Source organism: Lampris incognitus, chromosome 14 (assembly GCF_029633865.1).
Source record: "Lampris incognitus isolate fLamInc1 chromosome 14, fLamInc1.hap2, whole genome shotgun sequence".
Taxonomy (NCBI): Eukaryota; Metazoa; Chordata; class Actinopteri; order Lampriformes; family Lampridae; genus Lampris; species Lampris incognitus.
Genome location: NC_079224.1, coordinates 25,437,704 through 25,461,042, shown reverse-complemented (window position 1 = coordinate 25,461,042; position 23,339 = coordinate 25,437,704). Strand labels below are relative to the sequence as shown.

Genomic DNA, 23,339 nt, shown 5'->3' with positions numbered 1-23,339 from the left:
CTCACTCTTTTTGGGTAAGAGTCTATCAGCTTGGTACATCTGGACTTGGCAATGTTTTCCCTTTCTTCCTTGCAAAAACGTAGCTCTGTCAGATTGTGAGGGCCTCTTCTGTGTACAGCCCCATTCAGGTCACCCCATAGATTTTCACCTGGATTCAGGTCTGGGCTCTGGCCGGGCCATTCCAAAACACTGATCTTCTTTTGGTGAAGCCATTCCTTTGTTGATTTGGACGTATGTTTTGGGTCGTCGTTATGCTGAAAGGTGAAATTGCTCTTCATCTTCAGCTTTCTAGTAGACACCTGAAGGTTTTGCACCAACACTGACTGGTATCTGGAGCTATTCATGATTCCCTCTACCTTGACTAAAGCCTGAGTTCAGGCTGAAGAAAAGCAGCCCCAATGCATGATGCTGCCACCATGCTTCACTGTGGGTATGCTGTTCTTTTGGTGATGTGCTGTGTTGTTTTCACACCAAACATACCTTCTGGAGTTATGACCAAAAAGTTCAACCTTGGTCTCATCAGACTACAACACATTTTTCCACGTGGTTTTGGGAGATTGGATGCATCTTCTTGCAAAATGAAGCCGGGCTTGGATTTTATTTATTTTTTTCCTGTCAAAAGGCTTTTGTCTTGCCAGCCTACCCCATAGCCCAGACATATGACGAATACAGGAGATTGCTGTCACATGTAGGGAACAGCCAGCACTTGACAGAAATTCCCGAAGCTCCTTCAATGTTGCCGTAGGCCTCTTGGCAGCCTCCCTGACCAGTTTTCTCCTCGTCTTCTCAACCATTTTGGAGGGACACCCTGTTTTTGGTAATGTCACTGTTTTGCTATATTTTCTGCACTTGTTGATGATTGTCTTCACTGTGTTCCATGGTATATCTAATGCCTAGGGAATTATTTTGTACCCCTCTCCTGACTGATACCTTTCAACAATGACATCCCATTCATGCTCTGTACACGCTTTGTGGACCAGTTGGATACAACCAAGAAGATGTCAGGAAAACCCAACAGGAACAGCTGAACTTCATTTGGGGTAAGTCACCTTATGCCAGATAACAACTATGAGTTTGAAAGTGATTGGTTAATTCTGAACACAGCCATATCCCCAAGCCTAAAAAACCGTGCATACTTAGCAACCAGCTTATTGTAAATGTTGTATTTTTCGTTTTTCCCTCTATGTTTCTTTTTTTCCCCCACTTGAAGTTTATAATTTGCAATTTCACATTAATAGTGGGAAAAGTCCTGACACGAGTTATCTTAGTTTCTTTTCTTTTTTTTACATCACAAAAACCTGCCGTTTTCACAGGGGTGTGTCTACGTTTCATATAAACTGTAAAGCGCCTGACACGTTTCTCAAGCTTCTACGTCACGGTCGAAAGCGCTGGAGCTGGTCTGGTAACTAACCGGAGGGCTGCCTGCCCGCAACACACCTGCCGCCGATGAGCAGGTTGTTGTCTTGCATGGTTGACACCGCCATCGGCGTGTGAGTGCATGGGTGAATGTCAGGGATCCATTGATTGTAAAGCGCTTTGACCGGCTGTCGCAGCTAGAAAAGCGCTATATAATACATACAATCCAGTTATTTACGTCAACGATCGTCAAATCATATTGGAGCGAGAGCGCGATACATTTATAAATTGTGTAAATTGAACATTCTTAGCTGCAGCAAACTAATAACGGCTTAACAGGGACATGTTTTGGGCTTTTCTGTGATGAGTACATTTCGAGAGAAACGCGGGGCCGTGGCGCCGTCGTCCAGATGTGCGGCGCGCGTCAAACTACGCCCGCGTATGCGCGTGGGGGGGAGGAGGAGGGGGGTACGTGAGCACGCAGAGCGCCGTCGAGGGTGAGAGCGAGCAGAGCAGCGAAACATGGCGACTTCAAACAATCCGCGGAAATTCAGCGAGAAAATCGCTTTACATAATCAGAAGCAGGCGGAGGAGACGGCAGCCTTCGAAGAAGTCATGAAGGACCTCAGCATCACCCGGGCCGCCAGGGTAGGAAAACGTTGTTGTTGCTGTTGTTGTCGCTGTGTTTTTGTTGATATTGTTGTTGTTGTTGTAAGCCCTCCGCTGTTATATTTTGCCAACGAGCTGTCAGAAACACATCTCTCACGCGCGGCGAGCAGCTTGGTGCGAATAGGTAAACAACAATAAAAGACTCTTCCTGCCTATAAGAATGTTTTCAGCGAATGACAGCGAACGGGACAGTCGATGCAGAACAAATCCAATTGTGTAGAAACCCTCAATAGGGGGATCTTCGTCCGAAAAAGTTGCTCAATTTTGCCCTAGACAAGTGGGAGGGGGAGGGGGAGGGGGTTATTTGACAGCGAGCGTCAAAATGCATTTGATCGTTTTCCGACGCGGCAAATTGATGTCACTGCTCAAATCAGGCGGCATAGAGAAACCCTGAGTGTTGTTGTTGTACACACGATGCACGGCTGCTGCGTCTTCTTCACGTTTGTTGTCTGAAACTTGTCGGACAAGGTGATCTCGAGCAACCGGTGCACTGCAGCGTGTCCGGCACCACATGGAAGATACAGGCGCACGCAGGACTGGCTTCCAACTAAATCCAGAGTTGGAGAAGTCTGCAGCAGCGATAGACACCGGTCGATTTGTGTCCTTACGTACTGAAAGACTTTAATCGACTACAAATGTTAATAAATCCCTTTTTCATGGTGTCATGTGTATTTTACATGGCGTTTTTTTGACTGTGAACCTCGCTGTTGTTTCCTATCTTCTGCTTTGATTGATCCCATAATAGTGTATAGTATTGGGAAAGCCTGAAAGCCCCCTGAGGTACATTTGTAATTTGTGATATTGGGCTATACAAACAAAATTGACTTGAAATTGACTGTGGCCCCTTTAGCTGTGATGTTCCAGTGTAGACCTGATTATGTTTACTACAAGCTACTGCTCTTTATCTTTTCTCTCTCTCTCTCTCTCTCTCTCTCTCTCTCTCTCTCTCTCTCTCTCTCTCTCTCTCTCTCTCTCTCTCTCTCTCTCTCTCTCATAAGGATTTAGACTGACTCTTGTCTGCCCTCTCCCTGATCCAGAAATGTTACATATGTAATCCTTTGTCAACAGCATAAGCATAAATCCATTTAAAAATTGACTCTATGTGCGATTAGGGGCTTGTCAAGATACACTGGTGATGCAGGCTCAGATATGGTTATTATTAGATTTTATGCTTTGCAAACCATCAATGGGAGGCTTGTGTCAGAAAATTCAATTTCACCGGTTATGGTCTCCCTAATGGGAGATGTAACTTGAGTCCACTCTGGAGTAGACTGTTGCAAGGTTTAGAGGAGTTTACCTTTGTGAATTCAGCCAACTATGAATGTATATTATAACTTTTAACCATATCGTTGTCATATCTTTCCAAGACTAGTTAAGTAACCCTGATTCTACAACTTCCCCTTAAATGTTTTTCTTGTACTCGAGACCAAACATATACCATCTGTAATGTCCATGCTTTGTAACATGTTTAGTAATGTTTCTGGTCTTAGCGAGCTGCTGTTAACTTCGCTTTGTCCATGCTGACAAATCAGAAGCTCAGTTAACTGCTCAAATCAGTTAATGTCATGCATTTTAATGGCTCCAACAGGCGATTAATGAAGAAAATGTTAATCGGCAATAGTGGATCCAGTGTCGCTTCCTTAAAAGACCATATGATTAGAAGTAATTACATGGAATTGGCGAAGAATTATATTAAAGATGGGCAAATGTCAGTTGCACACAGCATTACATGCAATGCTGAGTGATTCAAGAGTATTGACCAACAGGACACATTGAGCTGTCATGATTTTTATATTGTTAACTAGAGTCTTGTTATTGTGGATTATCTTTTAGTTGGTTAGCATTCCCAGTTTATGCTTTTGCATAACTATGATTATTAATGCCCAGGCTCCGAAGTAGTATGAATGTGTTATCATTTAATTGAGTGTATTTATTCATGTGTTCCTATGATGCCTTTTTGTCTTTCATGTCACTAGTTGCAGTTGCAGAAGACCCAATATTTACAGCTGGGGCAGAACCGTGGGCAATGTTATGGAGGATCTTTGCCAAATGTCAATCAGTTTGGCAGCAGCACTGTAGATGTGCCTTTTCAGGTAAGGGACTGTTGACATAAATCTCTGCTTCTCTAGTGGTTTTGTATGCTAGCTTTAAGAAGAACCTTTCTGTATTGGGCAAATTACAGGATAACTGAAATTCACTTACCTCTCACTGTATATGCATACATACATATTTAAAGCCACACTGTGTTACGAATCATCACAGAGCACAAAGTTGCATACTGTGCAGCACTCTTGCTTCAGTTCGAAATTCAGTGTCTTGCTTCTGTGCACATTACCAGTACCAATCTCCCTCCAGTCACCAGTGCGTGCAGTAATTTGAATATATCCTTGTGTCAGTCAGTGGTGGTGGAAGTCAAACACGCAGCTCTAAGGTGACTGTTCAGCGGCTCTCTTATGGTGAAGTGTGCACACCAGATAATTAGAGCTAGTTTATCACCTAAGTTCTGTTTCAGTGAAATATTCATCTCTAAAGTGCTCTAAAACGAAACTATGTCCTTGATTTTATTTTTCTTCCCCATAAATATTTACGTTTGTGCGGTAAGCCTTAATCGAGCCAAAACACAGCCTCGAAGGTAGAATCTGCAATTGATGCACACAACGGCTGTCTGCCCTGCTTCTGCTGTTGTTTTGGTCAGACTTCATAACCGTTGTTCACTTTTATTACTTGTGAATAAGAAAATGAGGCAACACTGCATCGCTTTCACTTTCTTTCGAGGTTTGCCGTTGTCTCCATTTCTCAGACAAGGCCATACTGTTGACCCTATCGTGAGATATGTCATGTGTCTTGTTGTCAGTAGAGCGCTTACGTTGTCGCACACACTCCACATAGCCATGGTGGCACATGACGCCATTACGGCTCATTCCCTTTAAGAACAATCTGCATCCGTCCACTGTTATTGTATTTTAGAAGGCAACTCAAAAAGTATAGTTGAATATCAGCACTGTTTGCATTAGTCACTTCTGTGACATTTAGGTACTCAGAGGATCCATCTAAGATAAGTGACCTGAGTTGGAGGTTTATTTACAAATAATCTAAAAAAGTGCAGGGAAAAGTTCAGTTTGGATTAGTTTGAAAAGAAATGTTTACAACGTCCTGAGTGATTTGTTCCTAAAAAGATAAAACCAGAAGCCGAGGAAGTACAAGTAAAATCTTAGCAATGTGTGTCGCAAGGTGCCAGACCTGTCTTACCTCTGAGTTTTCTACTGATATTTCATTAGCCGTGATTAACCCATATGATTCTTTCAGATGCCATTCATCCTCCAGAATTCAGGTCTGGACACAAGCAGAACAACGCGGCACCATGGACTGGTGGACAGAGTCTACCGGAACCGGAACACCTCGCCCCACCGGAAGCCCCTCTCCGTTGACAAACACGGACGCCATATATCCTTAAACGTCTATTGAAAACACTTGCCATTTTTTGTATCACTGATGTATTTGATTGCCATGATGGTTTATTTTGTCATGCTGTCAACACAACACTTCTTGTCATAGCTTGGACCCCACTCTAGCAGCTGACATTCTGAGAGTTCTGAGAGATGAATATGATTTGTTAGCCAAACCTCCTGCTTTATTTACTTAACCTGAGTTTTCACATTGACAGCTGTCCATATGGCTCAGTATACCTGTCACCACCACCCGATACTAGTTGGAGGAGGTGAGACAGCCCCCCCCCCAAGGTTGAAATACCTCTCATGCATGACTATATTAAGCTAGTGTTAGGTCTTTTTGTTATAGTGACAACATTTCAACTACATCATATTATAATGTAAGAATTATGCGTTGTGCTCGGTGGTAACCAGGAACGTTACTTCTTCTCCATCCAGTTGAGTCAGAGGAAGATCCTGAATGTTCCCCCCATGTTTTAATGTGATGTGGAATATCACATTTGCAGTGCCCAGTAGGCTTGGGCGATAGGACAAATATATCGGCGATTGGCTTAGTTCAATTCGCATTTGTTTTTTTTGGGGGGGGGCCATTTTTGTCCTTTTATTTTTTAATTTAATGGTCTGCCTCCTCGAGAATTCACCTCGGTAAATAATTAACCTGTAAATTTTAATTCAAAGCATGCGCTAATAGGAACTGGCAGGTGGAGTTGGGCCATATGCACGTTCTTGTTGCACTAATTTACGACGAGTCTTTCACAAAAAAGCGCAGTGACTAAATGACAACCAAGCTGTGTTTAGTGATTGCTGTCTGATCCATCGGTATTGAAAAGCAACGTCAATTCATAAATCATAATTGAGAACTGGACCAAAAACTGTATGTGCAGTTATCTTTTGCCGGCACTACTCGTTTGCAAAGATGGCAAATTACTTGATTTAAGTCCTTCGGCTTGCCAGTTGTGTCCAGTTTAAAACCAAAATAATCCCAAATAGGGGATTTTGTATCCTTTTTTTCCCCAACTAGCTCTGCCATGATTACATTCATTGAAAATGGCTGGGGTGAGGGTGGGGGCTATATCAGCAATCGCTGATTGTTGGGCTGACAGTGTCCAGTAGGAAAATTTTGACATATTATCCAACCCTAGTGCCCAGAACGTTAAGTGTTCTCTGTGCCTTTGTAAATGAGCTCTTCCCAAATTTATGGTTGCACTGTGCCATTTTTAATTTCTTGTGCCGCAGGACAAACTCAGACTCAGCGTTGCATCAGAGCACGATGACTCCTGCCCAGCAGGCTGCTTTCACAAGCGGCTGTCAGGAACTTCAACCCAAACGAGGTACTGGAGTTCTCCTTTAGAAATGCATTGAAAACGAGCTGTGATTTTCTTTTAAGTCACCACGTCTCATGCCCTGGATATTCCATCCTCGGTGACAAATGAAGTGCATAAATACAATGAGATATGCAGGCTCGTACCATCTATAGACTAGAGCCGATACATATAAAATAAATGGATTTCATTCATTATTCTGCGGGGACCTTTTTTTTTCAGGTGGTTTTACACACTGAGCTGCCCCCCCCCCTCGCTTTCTCTTTATTGTTCAGCCCAGTGCCTCCAGTGTCAGATAAAAGGCTTGAGAACAGGCCTTTGAAGGCAGAGTAAAAAATTACTTGTGAGAAGGTGGATCTAAGTGGCTCTCAGTACAATTAATTTCAGCGCTGATTATTTTTATGCAGGCGCACTTTTATTATTTTTTCTTTTTTTTTTTTGATGATTTGTTTTTGTTGGCATCTGGACACTGCTTGGCGTCCTCTTCATCATATTCTTCATATGTCTTATAATTCTGTTATCCTCTTTCAACATTGTATTCTGTCCTTGGGAGAGAGATCCCTCCTCTGTTGCTCTTCCTGAGGTTTTGTCCTATTTTATCTCCCTGTTAAAGGTTTTTTTTTTTTTAGGGAGTTGTTCCTTATTCGCTGCAAGGGTCTAAGGACAGGATACTGTATTGCTGTAAAGCCCCCTGAGGCTAATTTGTTATTTGTGATAATGACCTATACAAATAAAATTGACATGACTTGACTCCTATTCCCATTTACTGGAAGGAAAACTAGACTTTCTATCTTTCTGTATTTTGTGTATTTGCAGTTTGTTCATGTCTGAGACCCTGTATTAATACAAGTCCATACAGCCTGGACAGCTGTAGATTCAGCTACATTAAAGACAGTAATCCCCAGCTTCTTTATTTCTTTGCCCTCTCTCCAGTTCTCCTTCTCACAGTACCAGGGTCAGAGACAGTTAAACAAGACATGGATGAAGAGAAACCAAAAGACAACTGGGATTCCAAAAAGGTGAGAGACTCACAAGAATGTTTATACTAGTTTCCCCCATAGTTGGCACTGTAATCTAACTACTATGTCGTGTATCTGTTTCCTTAAGAATGTTTCAAGGTCTAAACCCTGTAAAGTTCCTGGGATCAAGTGAGTATTTTAATCTATAATGAACATAGGAAATTATTTTTCTTGTGAATGATTATCCTGTAATTTATACCAAACACCGGCTCATGTTGTTTGAAGTCAATGTGTCCGTCTCTGCCATTGTGTTTTCCAAACTTCTGTGGTGTCTCCAGCATATTCCCATCTCCAGACCAGGAGTTGATGGCCTCACTGGTTCCAGCAGCCTACAACACTGGTGGCTCACTGCCTGACCTTACCAACATCCAGTTCCCTCCTCCGCTGCCGATCCCGCTGGACATGGATGAAGCAGCTGCCGCCTCGCTCAGCACCTCCAACAGCACAGGAAACCTGGCTAGCACACAAGGTATCACACCCCCACCACCAGTGGGTGGTCTGTTTAAAGCCGAGTTTAAGTCCTTGTTTTTATTTTGTCAATTAAGTCTTTAATTAAAATGGGGTCACAGAGGAGGAATGGGTCAGCTCGTGGGTGTTTGAGAAAAGGAGGGATTTGGGGGTGGCCACATACATTACTCCCTTAAACCTCCTAATCCAGTAGTCCTCAATAATGTGCCACAGAGGGCCTTGTATAGGTGGGCTTTCTTTCCAACCCTACACCAGCTGATATCACTAATAAGCACACATTCAACAGGGGAGGATTAATTTGTGTAATCAGCTGGTGTAGTGTTGCGTTGGTATGAAAATGTGCAGAGACATGGTCTTCCATATAACATGATTGAATATCACTGTCCTAACCCATTGATATACAGACATGTAGGCCACTGTATCTATGGCTCTGACTATGACTGGGACTTGGCAAATACTTTTCAGTCTCTTTCTAAGTTGTTGTTGCTGCTGCCACGCCACCGACTCTGCATACAGTTACTGCTACAGGTTTACCAGTACTTTCTTCTGGTGGGAGAAAACCATTCTTTCATGTGGCCTTTTTTGTGCACCTGGTAGGACTGAACACCTCTCGACCCACAGTAACCATGACGATGCAGTCCGGGCAGGACAACATTGTGCCGCTTATGCTGAATGCAGGCGACTCTCAGCAGCACCAGCCCTTGCAGCTCTCTCCAATGCTGTCGCCACCACTCACACTCTCTCAGGTAGAGGCCGGCGTGTCCTCTCGTGGCCTAGTCTCGACCTTGAAAATCCATTCCAGTTCTTAATTGCTTCATTTCTAAGTATTCCCAGTACTTTGACGAAACCACAAAGGCACCTTTTCATTTTCAGTGTTTTTTGGTTTATTATCTTTACAGCGTTTATTGTCTTTTGGATTTATCAGTTTACCTGCACACTGGTATAAACAAAGGTCCTTATGCACAATATGTCAGTTTTGCATAGTAGTTTAAACCTGCCCAGCAGTTCGTTTTTAAAATGAGTGCAAATTAATAATTTTACAGAAAGCTGATAAGAATGTTTAGAATTAATGTTTATGAGTGAATGTTTAGTAAGCTGAATGAAGGAATTGGTGAACTAACCACAAAACCAATGGGTAAAGGAAACTATTTTTCATAAAATGTTTGAGTGAACGCATGAACGTGATTAATTGGTACATTAGTTTCCCAACCAACCTGCTTTTTCACCTGTTGTTGTGTACCACCCAGGCGGCCATCAACACCATGGCACTGGAGCAGCAGCTCTCTCATTATGCATTCTTTAACCAGCAGCCCTCCACCCAGACACATCAGAGTCAGCCGGTGAGTCCCCCTCCAGCTCTCTGTGTAAAATCAACACTGTAAAAGTTCTCCCACAGCTCCCATACATTGCTTTAATCATGTATTTTTTTTATTTTTTTTATTTCAGCTCAGCCTGTTAGTCAGCACAATAAACATTAGGGCTATAATGTTGGCTTTACAAACTGCTGTAAGTAGACAGAAATTGTGAGGTTTTGTCTTCAAAATTGGAATCGTGTGTGAATACGGTATGTTAAGAAACGCACAACCACATTTCACTAAATTTCTTGAGTACTGTATGTGCAAAGTGGTCCCTGGCTGATGGGTGAACCTTGCGTCAATTTAGCTTGGGCAATTTTTGCCAAAGGGACCCACAGGTGTGCTTGACATACCGCTGTGCTAAAAATTCCACCAGAATGGCTAGCTTCCATCCAGTGATTTGTAATGCACACAACAGTGAGACGACAGCCAGCAGACATGAGGCAAGATCATTTGAAATGAATACACAATCCTACTGTCTTGGCTCTGTGCACAAGGATAATTACAAGATTTTCTGTCCGATTGGTTAAATACAAGTCGGGCGCTTTCACGCACATACTTGTTATCTTCCTAATCTTATTGCCTCAACCCACACTGTTTGAATAGGCAAGTCCCACACAAATCAGCATATTCAAAGTAGTGTTTCATACACTTATTTACTGTGCCTAGCATGTGAAATCCACATGAGGATATTATGTGAGGGCAGTAAAAAATGTATGCAATGGCTGTCTATTCATCAAGTAAATTATGTTTGATATAATTATAGCAATTATTTTTTCTCTCCTCACAGTCCTGTGGAGAGAAAGGAGCATTCTTTTTCTTTAGAAAAATCTGACATTTTTAAAAGACATCAAAATGAAAAGGTGTGTGTGTGTTGTATGTGTGTGTGTGTATATAGAGTGTCTATATGTATATACACTACCGTTCAAAAGTTTGGGATCACATTGAAATGTCCATATTTTTGAAGGAAAAGCACTGTACTGTTCAATGAAGATAACTTTAAACTAGTCTTAACTTTAAAGAAATACACTCTATACATTGCTAATGTGGTAAATGACTATTCTAGCTGCAAATGTCTGGTTTTTGGTGCAATATCTACATAGGTGTATAGAGGCCCATTTCAAGCAACTATCACTCCAGTGTTCTAATGGTACAATGTGTTTGCTCATTGGCTCAGAAGGCTCATTGATGATTAGAAAACCCTTGTGCAATCATGTTCACACATCTGAAAACAGTTTAGCTCGTTACAGAAGCTACAAAACTGACCTTCCTTTGAGCAGATTGAGTTTCTGGAGCATCACATTTGTGGGGTCAATTAAACGCTCAAAATGGCCAGAAAAAGAGAACTTTCATCTGAAACTCGACAGTCTATTCTTGTTCTTAGAAATGAAGGCTATTCCATGCGAGAAATTGCTAAGAAATTGAAGATTTCCTACACCGGTGTGTACTACTCCCTTCAGAGGACAGCACAAACAGGCTCTAACCAGAGTAGAAAAAGAAGTGGGAGGCCGCGTTGCACAACTGAGCAAGAAGATAAGTACATTAGAGTCTCTAGTTTGAGAAACAGACGCCTCACAGGTCCCCAACTGGCATCTTCATTAAATAGTACCCGCAAAACACCAGTGTCAACATCTACAGTGAAGAGGCGGCTGCGGGATTCTGGGCTTCAGGGCAGAGTGGCAAAGAAAAAGCCATATCTGAGACTGACCAATAAAAGAAAAAGATTAAGATGGGCAAAAGAACACAGACATTGGACAGAGGAAGACTGGAAAAAAGTGTTGTGGACGGATGAATCCAAGTTTGAGGTGTTTGGATCACAAAGAAGAACGTTTGTGAGACGCAGAACAAATGAAAAGATGCTGGAAGAATGCCTGACGCCATCTGTTAAGCATGGTGGAGGTAATGTGATGGTCTGGGGTTGCTTTGGTGCTGGTAAGGTGGGAGATTTGTACAGGGTAAAAGGGATTCTGAATAAGGAAGGCTATCACTCCATTTTGCAACGCCATGCCATACCCAGTGGCCAGCGCTTGATTGGAGCCAATTTCATCCTACAACAGGACAATGACCCTAAACACACCTCCAAATTGTGCAAGAACTATTTAGAGCAGAAGCAGGCAGCTGGTATTCTATCGGTAATGGAGTGGCCAGCGCAGTCACCAGATCTGAACCCCATTGAGCTGTTGTGGGAGCAGCTTGACCGTATGGTACGCAAGAAGTGCCCATCCAACCAATCCAACTTGTGGGAGCTGCTTCTGGAAGCGTGGGGTGCAATTTCTCCAGATTACCTCAACAAATTAACAGCTAGAATGCCAAAGGTCTGCAATGCTGTAATTGCTGCAAATGGAGGATTCTTTGACGAAAGCAAAGTTTGATGTAAAAAAAATCTTATTTCAAATACAAATCATTATTTCTAACCTTGTCAATGTCTTGACTCTATTTTCTATTCATTTCACAACATATGGTGGTGAATAAGTGTGACTTTTCATGGAAAACACAAAATTGTTTGGGTGATCCCAAACTTTTGAACGGTAGTGTATGTATGTCTGTCCTTCCATTTTCTTGACAACCATTCATCTGATTGACTTCACACTTTGCGGATGTATTGCTGAGGACCTATGGAAGCGCAGTATCGAGTGTGAAGTTGTTCGGATGAGTGGTTGTTGAGAAAATCGAAAGACAGACGTGCATACATACAGCGACGTTCTTCCTGTGGCAACCAGACGAACAGCACCACTCTGCCATTGCAACCCACGTCGTGGTCGGAGGGGAGATTACACCTGAACGGGCACTGCACTAGTATTGATAAAGATGAAAAAAGTTTCATAATACTAATAGCATAGCATTTAGCAGTAACTAAAAAGAACTTGATCGGCATGTCTGCACACCATCTACGGGCCTGTTGTTTTTTCCTCTCCAGCAGACAGGCCTGATCACACTGCCCTCCCATTTTGTGCAGAACCAGAGCTCCTCCCCTACATCAGGCAACCAGACCTCCTCACAGAACAACATAGCTATGGACATCAGCACGGTGAGCACCGATCATCACCTACTTCAGTTCTTGTGGCCGTAGATCAGTATGTGTGTAGTTGTTGTTTTTTTAACGAAGTACAACAACATAATTAGTTTGCTGACTTCAGTGCGGTCAACGCCCCTGTCACCTACCCCAAGGCCAAATGAAAAGTGTTGTTGCCATTTTCTTGAGAAAGTGTCATATTAACGCAATTCTTGAAATGTTAGATGAATTAAACATTTTAAAGCGCGTTTTCAAAGGAGAATAGGGCATGGATCTCACTAGTAAGCATCCTTCTTATGTTGGTTTTAGCCTCTCTTATTTAAGGGGATGTCTGTTTGGATAATTGCATAATAGAAGTGGCCTGCTGTTCCCTCATTTCACTCATACTTTCCATATGAGATCAGAGAGAATACCGATCCACTGCATAGGGCTAGACATTTTAGAGAGGTGTTTCCTTGTTTCCTAGCCTCAAGGTTATTTTTATTATAAAGAGCAGCGATTTTCAAGGTAATGTCACGTACTGTGTCTTCCCTGGACTGCCGTCACAACGTAGTATGGCCTGGTGTTAAAAACGATCACAATGCTAGTTTATATTGTCATCTCAACGACCTGAATTGTTTTATCACTTCTCTATCACTTGCTGCTTGGTGCTTTGATAGCTTATCTGTCAATAGATTAGATGTTGTTTGGCTGAACCCCTGTAGGTTTTGTAAGGGATAAGAGATTATCAGTTCTTTTCTATACACCGTGTAGATTCTGGTATTGCTTCATAGTCTGTTATCCTTAATTATTTAATTTTTATTTTCTATGTTCCATTTATTGCCATCCACAAATATGGCACATAATGGCTGAGGACAATCCAATTTGTGATTGTAAAAGTAACTCACATTTTCAAGTACGTTGTAAAATACCTTTTATAATTCTGCCTGATTTTGGTGGTCAAAAGGACTAAATAGTTCAAATAGAAAATGTAGCATAGAGATTGTTTTCAACCATGTTTGTGTCAAGTGTTGTAGTTGCATCAGTTTCACATGCTAGTAATAGAGTCTTCCTTCCCCTCCGACTGGATCTTAGTTGCAACTCTTTTTACCATACCGTATATCTTGAGTTCACCCTCTGTTTCTGAGTTGCAGCCTCAAGTTAAAGCAAATCTTTCTTCTTTTTTACCATTATTAGACAGTGCAGTGAAGAGGTAGAAAGGAAATGAGGGAGAGAGAGCGAGAGAGGGGGGTATGATGTACAACAGAGGCCACCGGCTGGATTTGGACCAGTGACCATGAAGCCATGTGGTATGCGCTCTAACCATTTGGCTACGGAGGCGCCCCAAGTGAAAGCAAATCTTATGGAAGAATTTTCATTGCACTGTATTTGTCGACAAGGAACCTAATTTCAGAACATGTTAGATCAAAGTGAAATGACAAAAAATTACAGATTGTCCGCGGTGGTGTAGCGATCTAAGCATCGGCTCTGTGTCGATGCAGTTGCCCACTGGGGACCGGGGTTCGCGCCCCGGTCTCGTCAGATCCGACTATGGCCGGACTCGACGAAGCAGCGATAATTGGCAGCGCTGTCTTCGGGAGGGGGGCGGAGTCGGCTTGTGTTCGTCACGTGAATGCGTCTCTGTGTGTGTCGGAAAAACAGTGGTTCGGCCTGGAGTCGCCTTGTCACGAAAGTGGTGAGGCGGTCTCCTTCGAGACTGCCGGCCGGAGAGATGCAGTTGGCGAACGCATGCAGTGCGAGGGTGGGTGTTTGAATTGAAATAGGGATCGATTGGCCACTAAATTGGGAGAAAAAGGGAAAAATCAGAAATAAATTTATATAAAAAAGAAAAATTACAGATTAAATTCAGACAAGCACGGGCGTCCGGGTAGTGTAGCAGTCTATTCCGTCGCCTACCAACACAGGGGTTGCCAGTTCAAATCCCTGGGTTACCTCCGGCTTGGTCGGGCATCCCTATAGACACAATTGGCCGTGTCTGCTGGTGGGAAGCCGGATGTGGGAATGTGTCCTGGTCGCGGCACTAGCACCTCCTCTGGTCGGTCAGGGCGCCTGTTCAGGGGGGAGGGGGAACTGGGGGGGAATAGCATGATCCTCCCGCGTGCTACGTCCCCCTGGCGAAACTCCTCACTGTCAGGTGAAAAGAAGCAGCTGGCGACTCCACTTGTATCGGAGGAGGAATGTGGTAGTCTTCAGCCCTCTCTGGATCGGCAGAGGGGGTGGAGCAGCGGCCAGGATGGCTCGCAAGAGCAGGGTAATTGGCCGGATACAGTTGGGGAGAAAAAGGGGGAAAATTCCACACAAAAAAAATTCAGACAAGCACTACAAACATCTCATTGGCAAAACGCCACACTTAACACAAACACATCCACACCACAGAGGCCAGGGAGGGTATCTCTCTCTCAAAGTGAATAACTGGAACGTATCCTCTCATATCAGGCCTCATCCCTACAGCAATACCGCAGTAGGGTCGGATCCTCTGCCAATCAGTCTCCAACCTCCCCAGTCTCCAATCAAGGCTTCTCACCTGGAGGTTCGCCTCAAGTAAGGGCGTTTGAAACTACGAGCTAATGGCTACAGTGTGTACGAACGTCATGCACTAAGCTGCTCCTGCACTCAGATCTGGACAAAATAAGCAAATAAATAAATAATTTGGGGAATTCACTGGCAAGGTTTTTTTTTAACCTTCCAAAAATAGTCTGTCATCTATCCAAATGTCTTTTTCAAAATGTGTGTTTTTTTTTGTTTGTTTGTTTTTTTTGTTTTTTTTACTATTTCAAAGGCGTTTAGGTGCTGTTTTGCCCAGGTCTGATGACTAGTCTCTCCAAAACACGTTTTTGTTGATGTAATGTAGCTGTGCTCCAGCCCACACCTCTCCCCTCTGCTGCTGCTGCTTCTGTGGTGTCTGCACTGCCTCCCCCCAACACTGTAGCCTCCCCGAGCATTAGCCTCTCCATTAGATTCTACACTATTGTTCTTTATTTTCTGTTTATTAAAGCCTTTTGTTTTTGCTGTTTAGTGTTTTCTGTGTGTTTGCACCTTCGGGGAGGTCTATCAGACTTGTGACAATGCCTTGAGGGCTGGGAGGTGATTGAAGGGAGCACATAAGAGGGATAGTATGGTATCACCTACATTTTGTTTGCAGTCAGGGTAAATTTGTAGTCAGGGTATACATGGTAAATTTGTCCATAAATCCCCCTTAGTTCAAAGTTTGGGTAAATTGACCTCTTCCTGCTGGGTGCTGATATAAAATAAGCCAAACACAAAATCATAATGTGGTATTGTGCATGGTTGTTGGAATATTACCTCAGATGAATCACCAAATGGAATTGTACATTGCAATTATTGTTTATGAAAGAATCATCAAATGATTGTTTGACTAGGGGATCAGAAACCCCCCACACACTTTTTCTTGCTTGTGCTTGAACAGGGAGTGATATTTTGTCTTTGAGATAGCGGGATGGATCAAAAGAGAGACTAAGAAAGAGAGAGGGGGAGCATAGACTGTGTGCGGGGTTGTAAACATGTTTTCCGTGCTGTTTGATTTATCCATCGATTCTCTCCCCTGCTGAAGTGGCTCAATTCACAGTACTAAGGGTGTGCATGGACTAAACCGCAACTGATAAGCTATGCTGTATTATCCCACTCAGTCATGCGGGAAATTGGCAGTACATATAAATAATTTAGTTATGAACTAGGGAGGAGCATGTATGGAGAATATGATCCAATTACTTATACATTAAGAGGCCGCGATGAAATAGAAGAATTTCTGTTTTTTATCTCCACATGGACATTTAAAGAAGAAACTTCAAAAAAGTGTTGCCTACACTGGATGACTCAGTAGTGGGCGAATTAACCAAGAAAGGGGATTTTGTTTTCAGTGATTCTTTTCATTTCATTTGTATTTCATCCCCTTTGGTTCATGTTAATTGAAGCTCGGAGGCCAGAAAGTGGGAGATAAAACTCACCTTTGAAACAAAGTCCTCTTCCTTCTAGAACATTACACAGTTCTGTTTATTGTTTGTAGTGTATGATTCAAGCATTTCTACTTATGTTAATGTTGGCTTTACATAGTCACAAATGTGTACACATCAAATTTTGTATTGTCTGCAACCAATAAAATATTATTTTATTCAGGTTTGTAAACAGATTACACTGTTAGCCTGCAGCTTAATGGTGAAAAACCAGCATTTCTTTGTTCAAGTGGTGCATGGTTTGGTTTATCTGTCCCTCCCCTTTTTTATCCCAATTTGGCATGTTCAGCTTCTTCCTCTCCCAAGGTGCCACCATTGCGTGGCCCCTACAGCATTTGGTGAGGTCATCCACCTCCACACGCATCCTTCCATAAATGTGGATCCAACTGACTGCTTCTTTTTAATGCCAGCGGCAGATTGTTTCTCTGGGGGTAATGTAACATACACAAAGGCTCATGTTATTACCCCCAGATCCACCCGCAGCTGTCACAGGCACCCCACCACCAGTAGGAGTTGCTAATTGCAATGGTGGGACACCGGCCACCCAAGAACATTGCCAGTTATGCCCCCCATAACCCCCACCAGTTGAGCCAGATGCAAAAGTGGAGTTCAAACCATGAACCTCAGCACTGTGACACTAGTATTTTGGGTTTTATATATATATATACACTACCGTTCAAAAGTTTGGGATCACCCAAACAATTTTGTGTTTTCCATGAAAAGTCACACTTATTCACCACCATATGTTGTGAAATGAATAGAAAATAGAGTCAAGACATTGACAAGGTTAGAAATAATGATTTGTATTTGAAATAAGATTTTTTTTACATCAAACTTTGCTTTCGTCAAAGAATCCTCCATTTGCAGCAATTACAGCATTGCAGACCTTTGGCATTCTAGCTGTTAATTTGTTGAGGTAATCTGGAGAAATTGCACCCCACACTTCCAGAAGCAGCTCCCACAAGTTGGATTGGTTGGATGGGCACTTCTTTGAGCAGATTGAGTTTCTGGAGCATCACATTTGTGGGGTCAATTAAACGCTCAAAATGGCCAGAAAAAGAGAACTTTCATCTGAAACTCGACAGTCTATTCTTGTTCTTAGAAATGAAGGTTATTCCATGCGAGAAATTGCTAAGAAATTGAAGATTTCCTACACCGGTGTGTACTACTCCCTTCAGAGGACAGCACAAACAGGCTCTAACCAGAGTAGAAAAAGAAGTGGGAGGCCGCGTTGCACAACTGAGCAAGAAGATAAGTACATTAGAGTCTCTAGTTTGAGAAACAGACGCCTCACAGGTCCCCAACTGGCATCTTCATTAAATAGTACCTGTTAGAGCCTGTTTGTGCTGTCCTCTGAAGGGAGTAGTACACACCGGTGTAGGAAATCTTCAATTTCTTAGCAATTTCTCGCATGGAATAGCCTTCATTTCTAAGAACAAGAATAGACTGTCGAGTTTCAGATGAAAGTTCTCTTTTTCTGGCCATTTTGAGCGTTTAATTGACCCCACAAATGTGATGCTCCAGAAACTCAATCTGCTCAAAGAAGTGCCCATCCAACCAATCCAACTTGTGGGAGCTGCTTCTGGAAGCGTGGGGTGCAATTTCTCCAGATTACCTCAACAAATTAACAGCTAGAATGCCAAAGGTCTGCAATGCTGTAATTGCTGCAAATGGAGGATTCTTTGACAAAAGCAAAGTTTGATGTAAAAAAAATCTTATTTCAAATACAAATCATTATTTCTAACCTTGTCAATGTCTTGACTCTATTTTCTATTCATTTCACAACATATGGTGGTGAATAAGTGTGACTTTTCATGGAAAACACGAAATTGTTTGGGTGATCCCAAACTTTTGAACGGTAGTGTATATATATATATATATATATATATATATATATAAATGTGTGTGTGTGTGTGTGTGAGACAAAAGTAATCTAGGTCCTGCGCAATGTAAGATGATACCACTGTTTGCTGTTGTTGCTTTGCTTGTTCTCTCCTGTTCAAATGTTTTCATGGCCCAGCAAAAAACCCATTTTATATTCAACACACACCTACTATATTCCTGGTGTAGAATGTTCTTATCATTGGCCCATCTCTATTATTCTGTTTGTTTCTTAAAAAGAGGGGGTCTGCTTGTCGTTGCAGCACAACTCCATACTGGGCAGTGTGTTTGCAGACTTCTGCGACCAGCAGCTCACATCCAGGCAGGGCAGTGGACTCTCACAACAGGTAGGCATGCAGCGGTCAAGCTCTATCTCCAACGGCTAGACGCTAAACATCTGCGTTTTATTTCAGGGTTTTTTTTTTGTTTTTGTTTTTTTACTTTAGAGAGATCATATGTCACTAGAAAATAGTGGGGATGGTGCTGTAATTTATCTTTTCAGTATTACATAATGTTTATTGAGCTTAATAAAGTCATGATGTTTTGGCCTCGATCAGATAAAGCTAGATAGACATTTTGTAACTGACCAGCTGTTTTGATCTTATTGATGAACCAATGTCTTTGTAACAGTTATAAAATTGTAATACTTGTCTCTCTCTTTTGGTCTGCTGTGGTCATCAGTTAGAGCAGTTCAACATGATTGAAAACCCCAGCAGCTCAAACAGCTTATACTGCCAGGCTTCCACCCTCAGCTACTCCCAGGCAGCCATGATGGGTTTGACTGGGAACCACTGCAACCTTCAGGACCCCCAGCAGCTGGCCTACAGTAGCCATGGCAACATCCCCAATATCATTCTCACAGGTGCTGCTCTGTTTTGTCAGGTGGCTCACTTAAGTCTCATGACAAGTGGCTAGCTAGGTTGAGTGGAAATTAAGCTTGTGTTCTAAATGTACTCATATCAAAGTCATCTTTTGTTGAGGTTTTTTTCCTAAAACCCAACCAAAAACACAGGGTCTTATGCTTGTGCATACGCTGGGCATCATTTATATAGACAAATCAAGGTAATATGTACTTGCACGCTGCATAGTTGCTATGGCACTCCACAGAGGACTTCTAAAAGGATATAAAACAACAAATTAAAAAAAATCAACAGCTGACCCAAAAACTGAGAACATTTATTGGCTGGGGAGGTAAAAACAAGCACATAGAATTTATTTCGGAGGGTTAGTGCTAACCCCAACAAATGCAGATTCAAATGTGCATTTGCTAACAAAATGGAACACCTGGTTACTCAATACTCTATGCTAGCCGGCAGCTAGCTCACCATTTTAAATATTAGTTCTGTCCATAAATGAAATGGGATATTATTGTCATGCTTCATCCTTCTTAAAATGCGGCGTGAGAGGCCAGCACACCTTCCTGGGCTTTATCCTTCTCACAAATCCCAAACATCCAATCTTGCTGTCTCTTTTTTCCAAAATTGAAATGTTAAGTTAACATGGCTGGTTTTCATGTTCTTTTTTTCTTCTTCCATCACCTTGAGGTACATTTCCACTGATACACTGCCCTGATCCACAGACCCTGAATGCAACCTTGCTATGCTGGACAGGGCTTATTCTTTGTGATGTTAGCAGTATCGGTTAACAAAGTTTTGTCGGATAAGTCTTAAAGTCTCATCTCTTAAGCTTCAAAAGACCATGGATTTTGAGTGGCAGTCTGTCAGTTGATGTTTAGTTGAGTTTCGTTCATTGTTTTCAAGATTTGACCACGAGAAAACCGATAATCGTGTCAGCCATGAGTAGAACAGGTTTTAGGACTACCCAACCAACTAATCTTATCCAAGAAGCCTTGAGTGATGTTGAGTACAAGTTTAAAAGTAGCAAAACATAACATGCTGCCTCAACTTGAATTCACATAGGGATGCAGATGCAGACAATCCTAGAAGCTTAAAAATAGTTGTAGTGACTTGGTTGTTTTTGAAATGGATTTATTCTGTTACTTGTTGCTCCTCAGTGAGTGGAGAGTCTCCCCCTAGCCTACCAAAGGACCTGACTGGCTCTCTGTCCACTGATGTCAGCTTTGACGTCGACTCCCAGTTCCCACTGGATGAATTGAAGATTGACCCCCTGACGCTTGATGGATTGCACATGCTCAATGACCCAGACATGGTCCTCGCTGATCCAGCCACAGAGGATGCATTTCGTCTTGACCGGCTCTAACTTATAGCACATGCACATGCACTGGTGTGTGAACACTGCTGCCCTTAGAGGAGCAAGGGTCCTGTGGCCAAGAAGAAGGGCCAGTTTCTGGGGCGTGCTCCCAGCTCTGAAGAGCAACCATTCCACACCGTCCCCCTCTTAAACACGTCCAGAAACCATCTCTGAAGCACTTTGAAAAGAAAAACCTTGGGAAAATTAATTGGATTTTTTTGGGGGTTTTTTTGTTCTGAGACTGCTACCAGCTTGCAGTCTCTCCTAAGAAGGGGAAAGATGGTATTGGATGATGGAGAAATTAGTTATGGTAGGAATCCTTTACATTCTGTCACTAGTTTGTGCTAATTTTACATCCTTTGTTTTTACCTTAAAGGCAAAAGTCGGGTGAAGGAGAATGATTGAAAATGTCATTTGGGCTGAATGAGCCTGTTCTCTCACAAACTGTTATTGATTGACCAAGCTATACACCTCACCTCTCAACTCTACAGAGTAGCTTGATGACTCACAGGAAACACCTAAATGCTTTTTGGTGCTGTTAATATCAATTAGGCTCTGTATTTTCACCCCTCCCTCTTCCTGTATCAAGCATGTAGCTCTAAATAATGCTTTCACTTCCGTTATCATTTGAATGCTACACTTTTTCTTCCCTTTGTGGTTTGTCTCGGAGGCCAAATATTCCCTAAAAGGATTTGGTGACATGAATCATTTTGCCACTTCTTGTCTTTATAGCAAGTGTCAGTTTGACTGAATTCTGATTTTACCCTGCAAACAGCAATCTTCAGTTATGCATGAAACCACAAATCACTGTGCTAGCCTGTTTTTGCCTTATAGATTGACATTCAGTTTTCACAAAGATTTGGACATTATGTTAATTGGAAGGTTAAAAAAAAGTAATTGTTTGCAGTTTTACAGTTATAAATGTGGTTTGGCTTATAGCTATTGAGTTACATTTCTGTAGCCACATTTTTCAAGGTGTACATTGATACCCAAATGTTACTAGTCATTTTCAACACTACATTATTTTTTCAGATTTATTTATATCAAAATCATAATGATAGACATATTAAGGTGTTCAATTTTAATTCGATTGTTGTGAAATAGTTGTTTTCTCTTTAAATGTGCAGAATGTGATTGAATTTTGCGTAATGATACCTATGCAAAATGGGAAGTATTGGTTGATTGATTGATTGATTGATTGATGGATGGATGGAGGACCGTAAGGTACTACAGATGACCATAGTCAAAGCCAATGTGCAAGATCATTTTAGAATGCACAGTTTTTGTGCCATTTCATGTTTCTTTTCATACTTTTGCAATGTACAGTACAATTTCTTCTGAATTTCTCCTGGTCTGCTTTTGCAAGATGTGCGCTGTATGTTTTTCCCCCAGTAGAAGACCAGGCAGCCAGCACACCTTAAGTAGGTTTAGTCTTGATTGAGAGAGTAGGAGTGTTTAAGGGAGATAGCACATGAGGGAAAGTGCTGAGACAAAAAAGTACTGGTGGGATGAAGTAGATGCTAACCCTGTGTGGGTATACATGTGGAAAACATGTATTTTAGGACACAAAAGAAAGAAGAAAAAAAAAAGGACCAAGTGAATGAGGGAGATTGTGGTGTCAGTACAGAGTGGACCGCTCTTGTGAATTTGAGCCCACTGTTGCTGGAATATATTGTCTTTCAGGACAGTTAACCGCCTCCAAATTAAAACACCGTTGATGCAACCAGAATGTAATTAGATCAGACCTGTACAGTATGTTGTCTTCATCTTCTTCTCTGTTTTCTAGCCTTTCTGTACTGTAGGACCAAATAACATTGAGGTTACTCAGTGCTTAAAATCAAATGGGATGGCGCATATGTATATTTCTTTTCTTTTTTTCTTTTTTTTGCTGCATTATTATGGTATTTGATATTTGTGTGTCTTTGTCACTTGCGCATGTCCTCCCAATGTCTTTGGCCTTGGTTTATTTGTATTGTGTCCCTCTGGTTTTGCTGTGGTTTTGAATTCATATGGCTTCTTTTTATTTTTATTTTTTTATTCATTAGCAGTTTAAAATACTGTGTTGGCTTATCTCTCTCGGTGAATGATCGATCCCACTGGATTCGTCCATGGTTGTCTCCTGCGTTTTACATTGCACTTTACTCGCCAAATCAAAACATTATTGATCCCTTAAAGCTGCCGTAGCTGACCACCTGTCTGACTGTTACTGCACCGGACCTGTTCCCCCTGCATATGCTCAAGCTTGCCTTCTTATGATAGAGAGAAAAAAATAAAAGCAAGTGTATTTTTGGAAGAAAAAAAACCCAGATAATCTATTTAAGAGGTACATTTTTACTTACGTGGTGATTATTTTTTTTAGTTGACAAATATAATGGTAAACAATTTGTATTTTTGGATGGAGGTTAGTGGGGATGTGTCTTTGTGAAACCAATACACTTGGTCATATTTTTGTTTTTGCAGCTCTTCCTGCCTCCAGCAGACTGCTTGAGAACTAAACAGAACGTGATATACACCACAAAGGATCAATTGTAGTCATTAATTGATTAAAAATGGGTCTGGTCATGAACTGAAAGCATTATAGGCCCAAAGTGCACGTTCCATATCCAGACCTCAAATGGGCCAATC

The 23,339-nt window shown here is 41.9% G+C and overlaps 1 protein-coding gene across 1 annotated transcript; it reads left to right on the top strand.

Moving 5' to 3' along the window:
• The first annotated feature begins 1,877 nt into the window (after window positions 1–1,877).
• Window positions 1,878–21,281, top strand: crtc1a (CREB regulated transcription coactivator 1a). Its single transcript, XM_056293479.1, has 15 exons — window positions 1,878–2,004; window positions 4,002–4,118; window positions 5,332–5,471; window positions 5,684–5,743; window positions 6,711–6,805; window positions 7,730–7,815; window positions 7,904–7,944; window positions 8,094–8,284; window positions 8,881–9,029; window positions 9,531–9,623; window positions 12,556–12,666; window positions 15,088–15,192; window positions 18,767–18,850; window positions 19,185–19,365; window positions 20,518–21,281. Exons 1-15 carry the CDS (start codon window positions 1,879–1,881, stop codon window positions 20,721–20,723), a joined length of 1,785 nt encoding a protein of 594 aa, XP_056149454.1. The 5' UTR covers window position 1,878; the 3' UTR covers window positions 20,724–21,281.
• Window positions 21,282–23,339: the final 2,058 nt, after the last annotated feature.

Bases quoted from the DNA above. Each gene is read 5' to 3' on its own strand.
- crtc1a (XM_056293479.1), top strand. From the start codon at position 1,879: ATGGCGACTTCAAACAATCCGCGGAAATTCAGCGAGAAAATCGCTTTA. The intron at 4,119-5,331 runs GTAAGGGACTGT...TGATTCTTTCAG, and splicing joins CTGTAGATGTGCCTTTTCAG to ATGCCATTCATCCTCCAGAA. The intron at 6,806-7,729 runs GTACTGGAGTTC...CCCTCTCTCCAG, and splicing joins GGAACTTCAACCCAAACGAG to TTCTCCTTCTCACAGTACCA.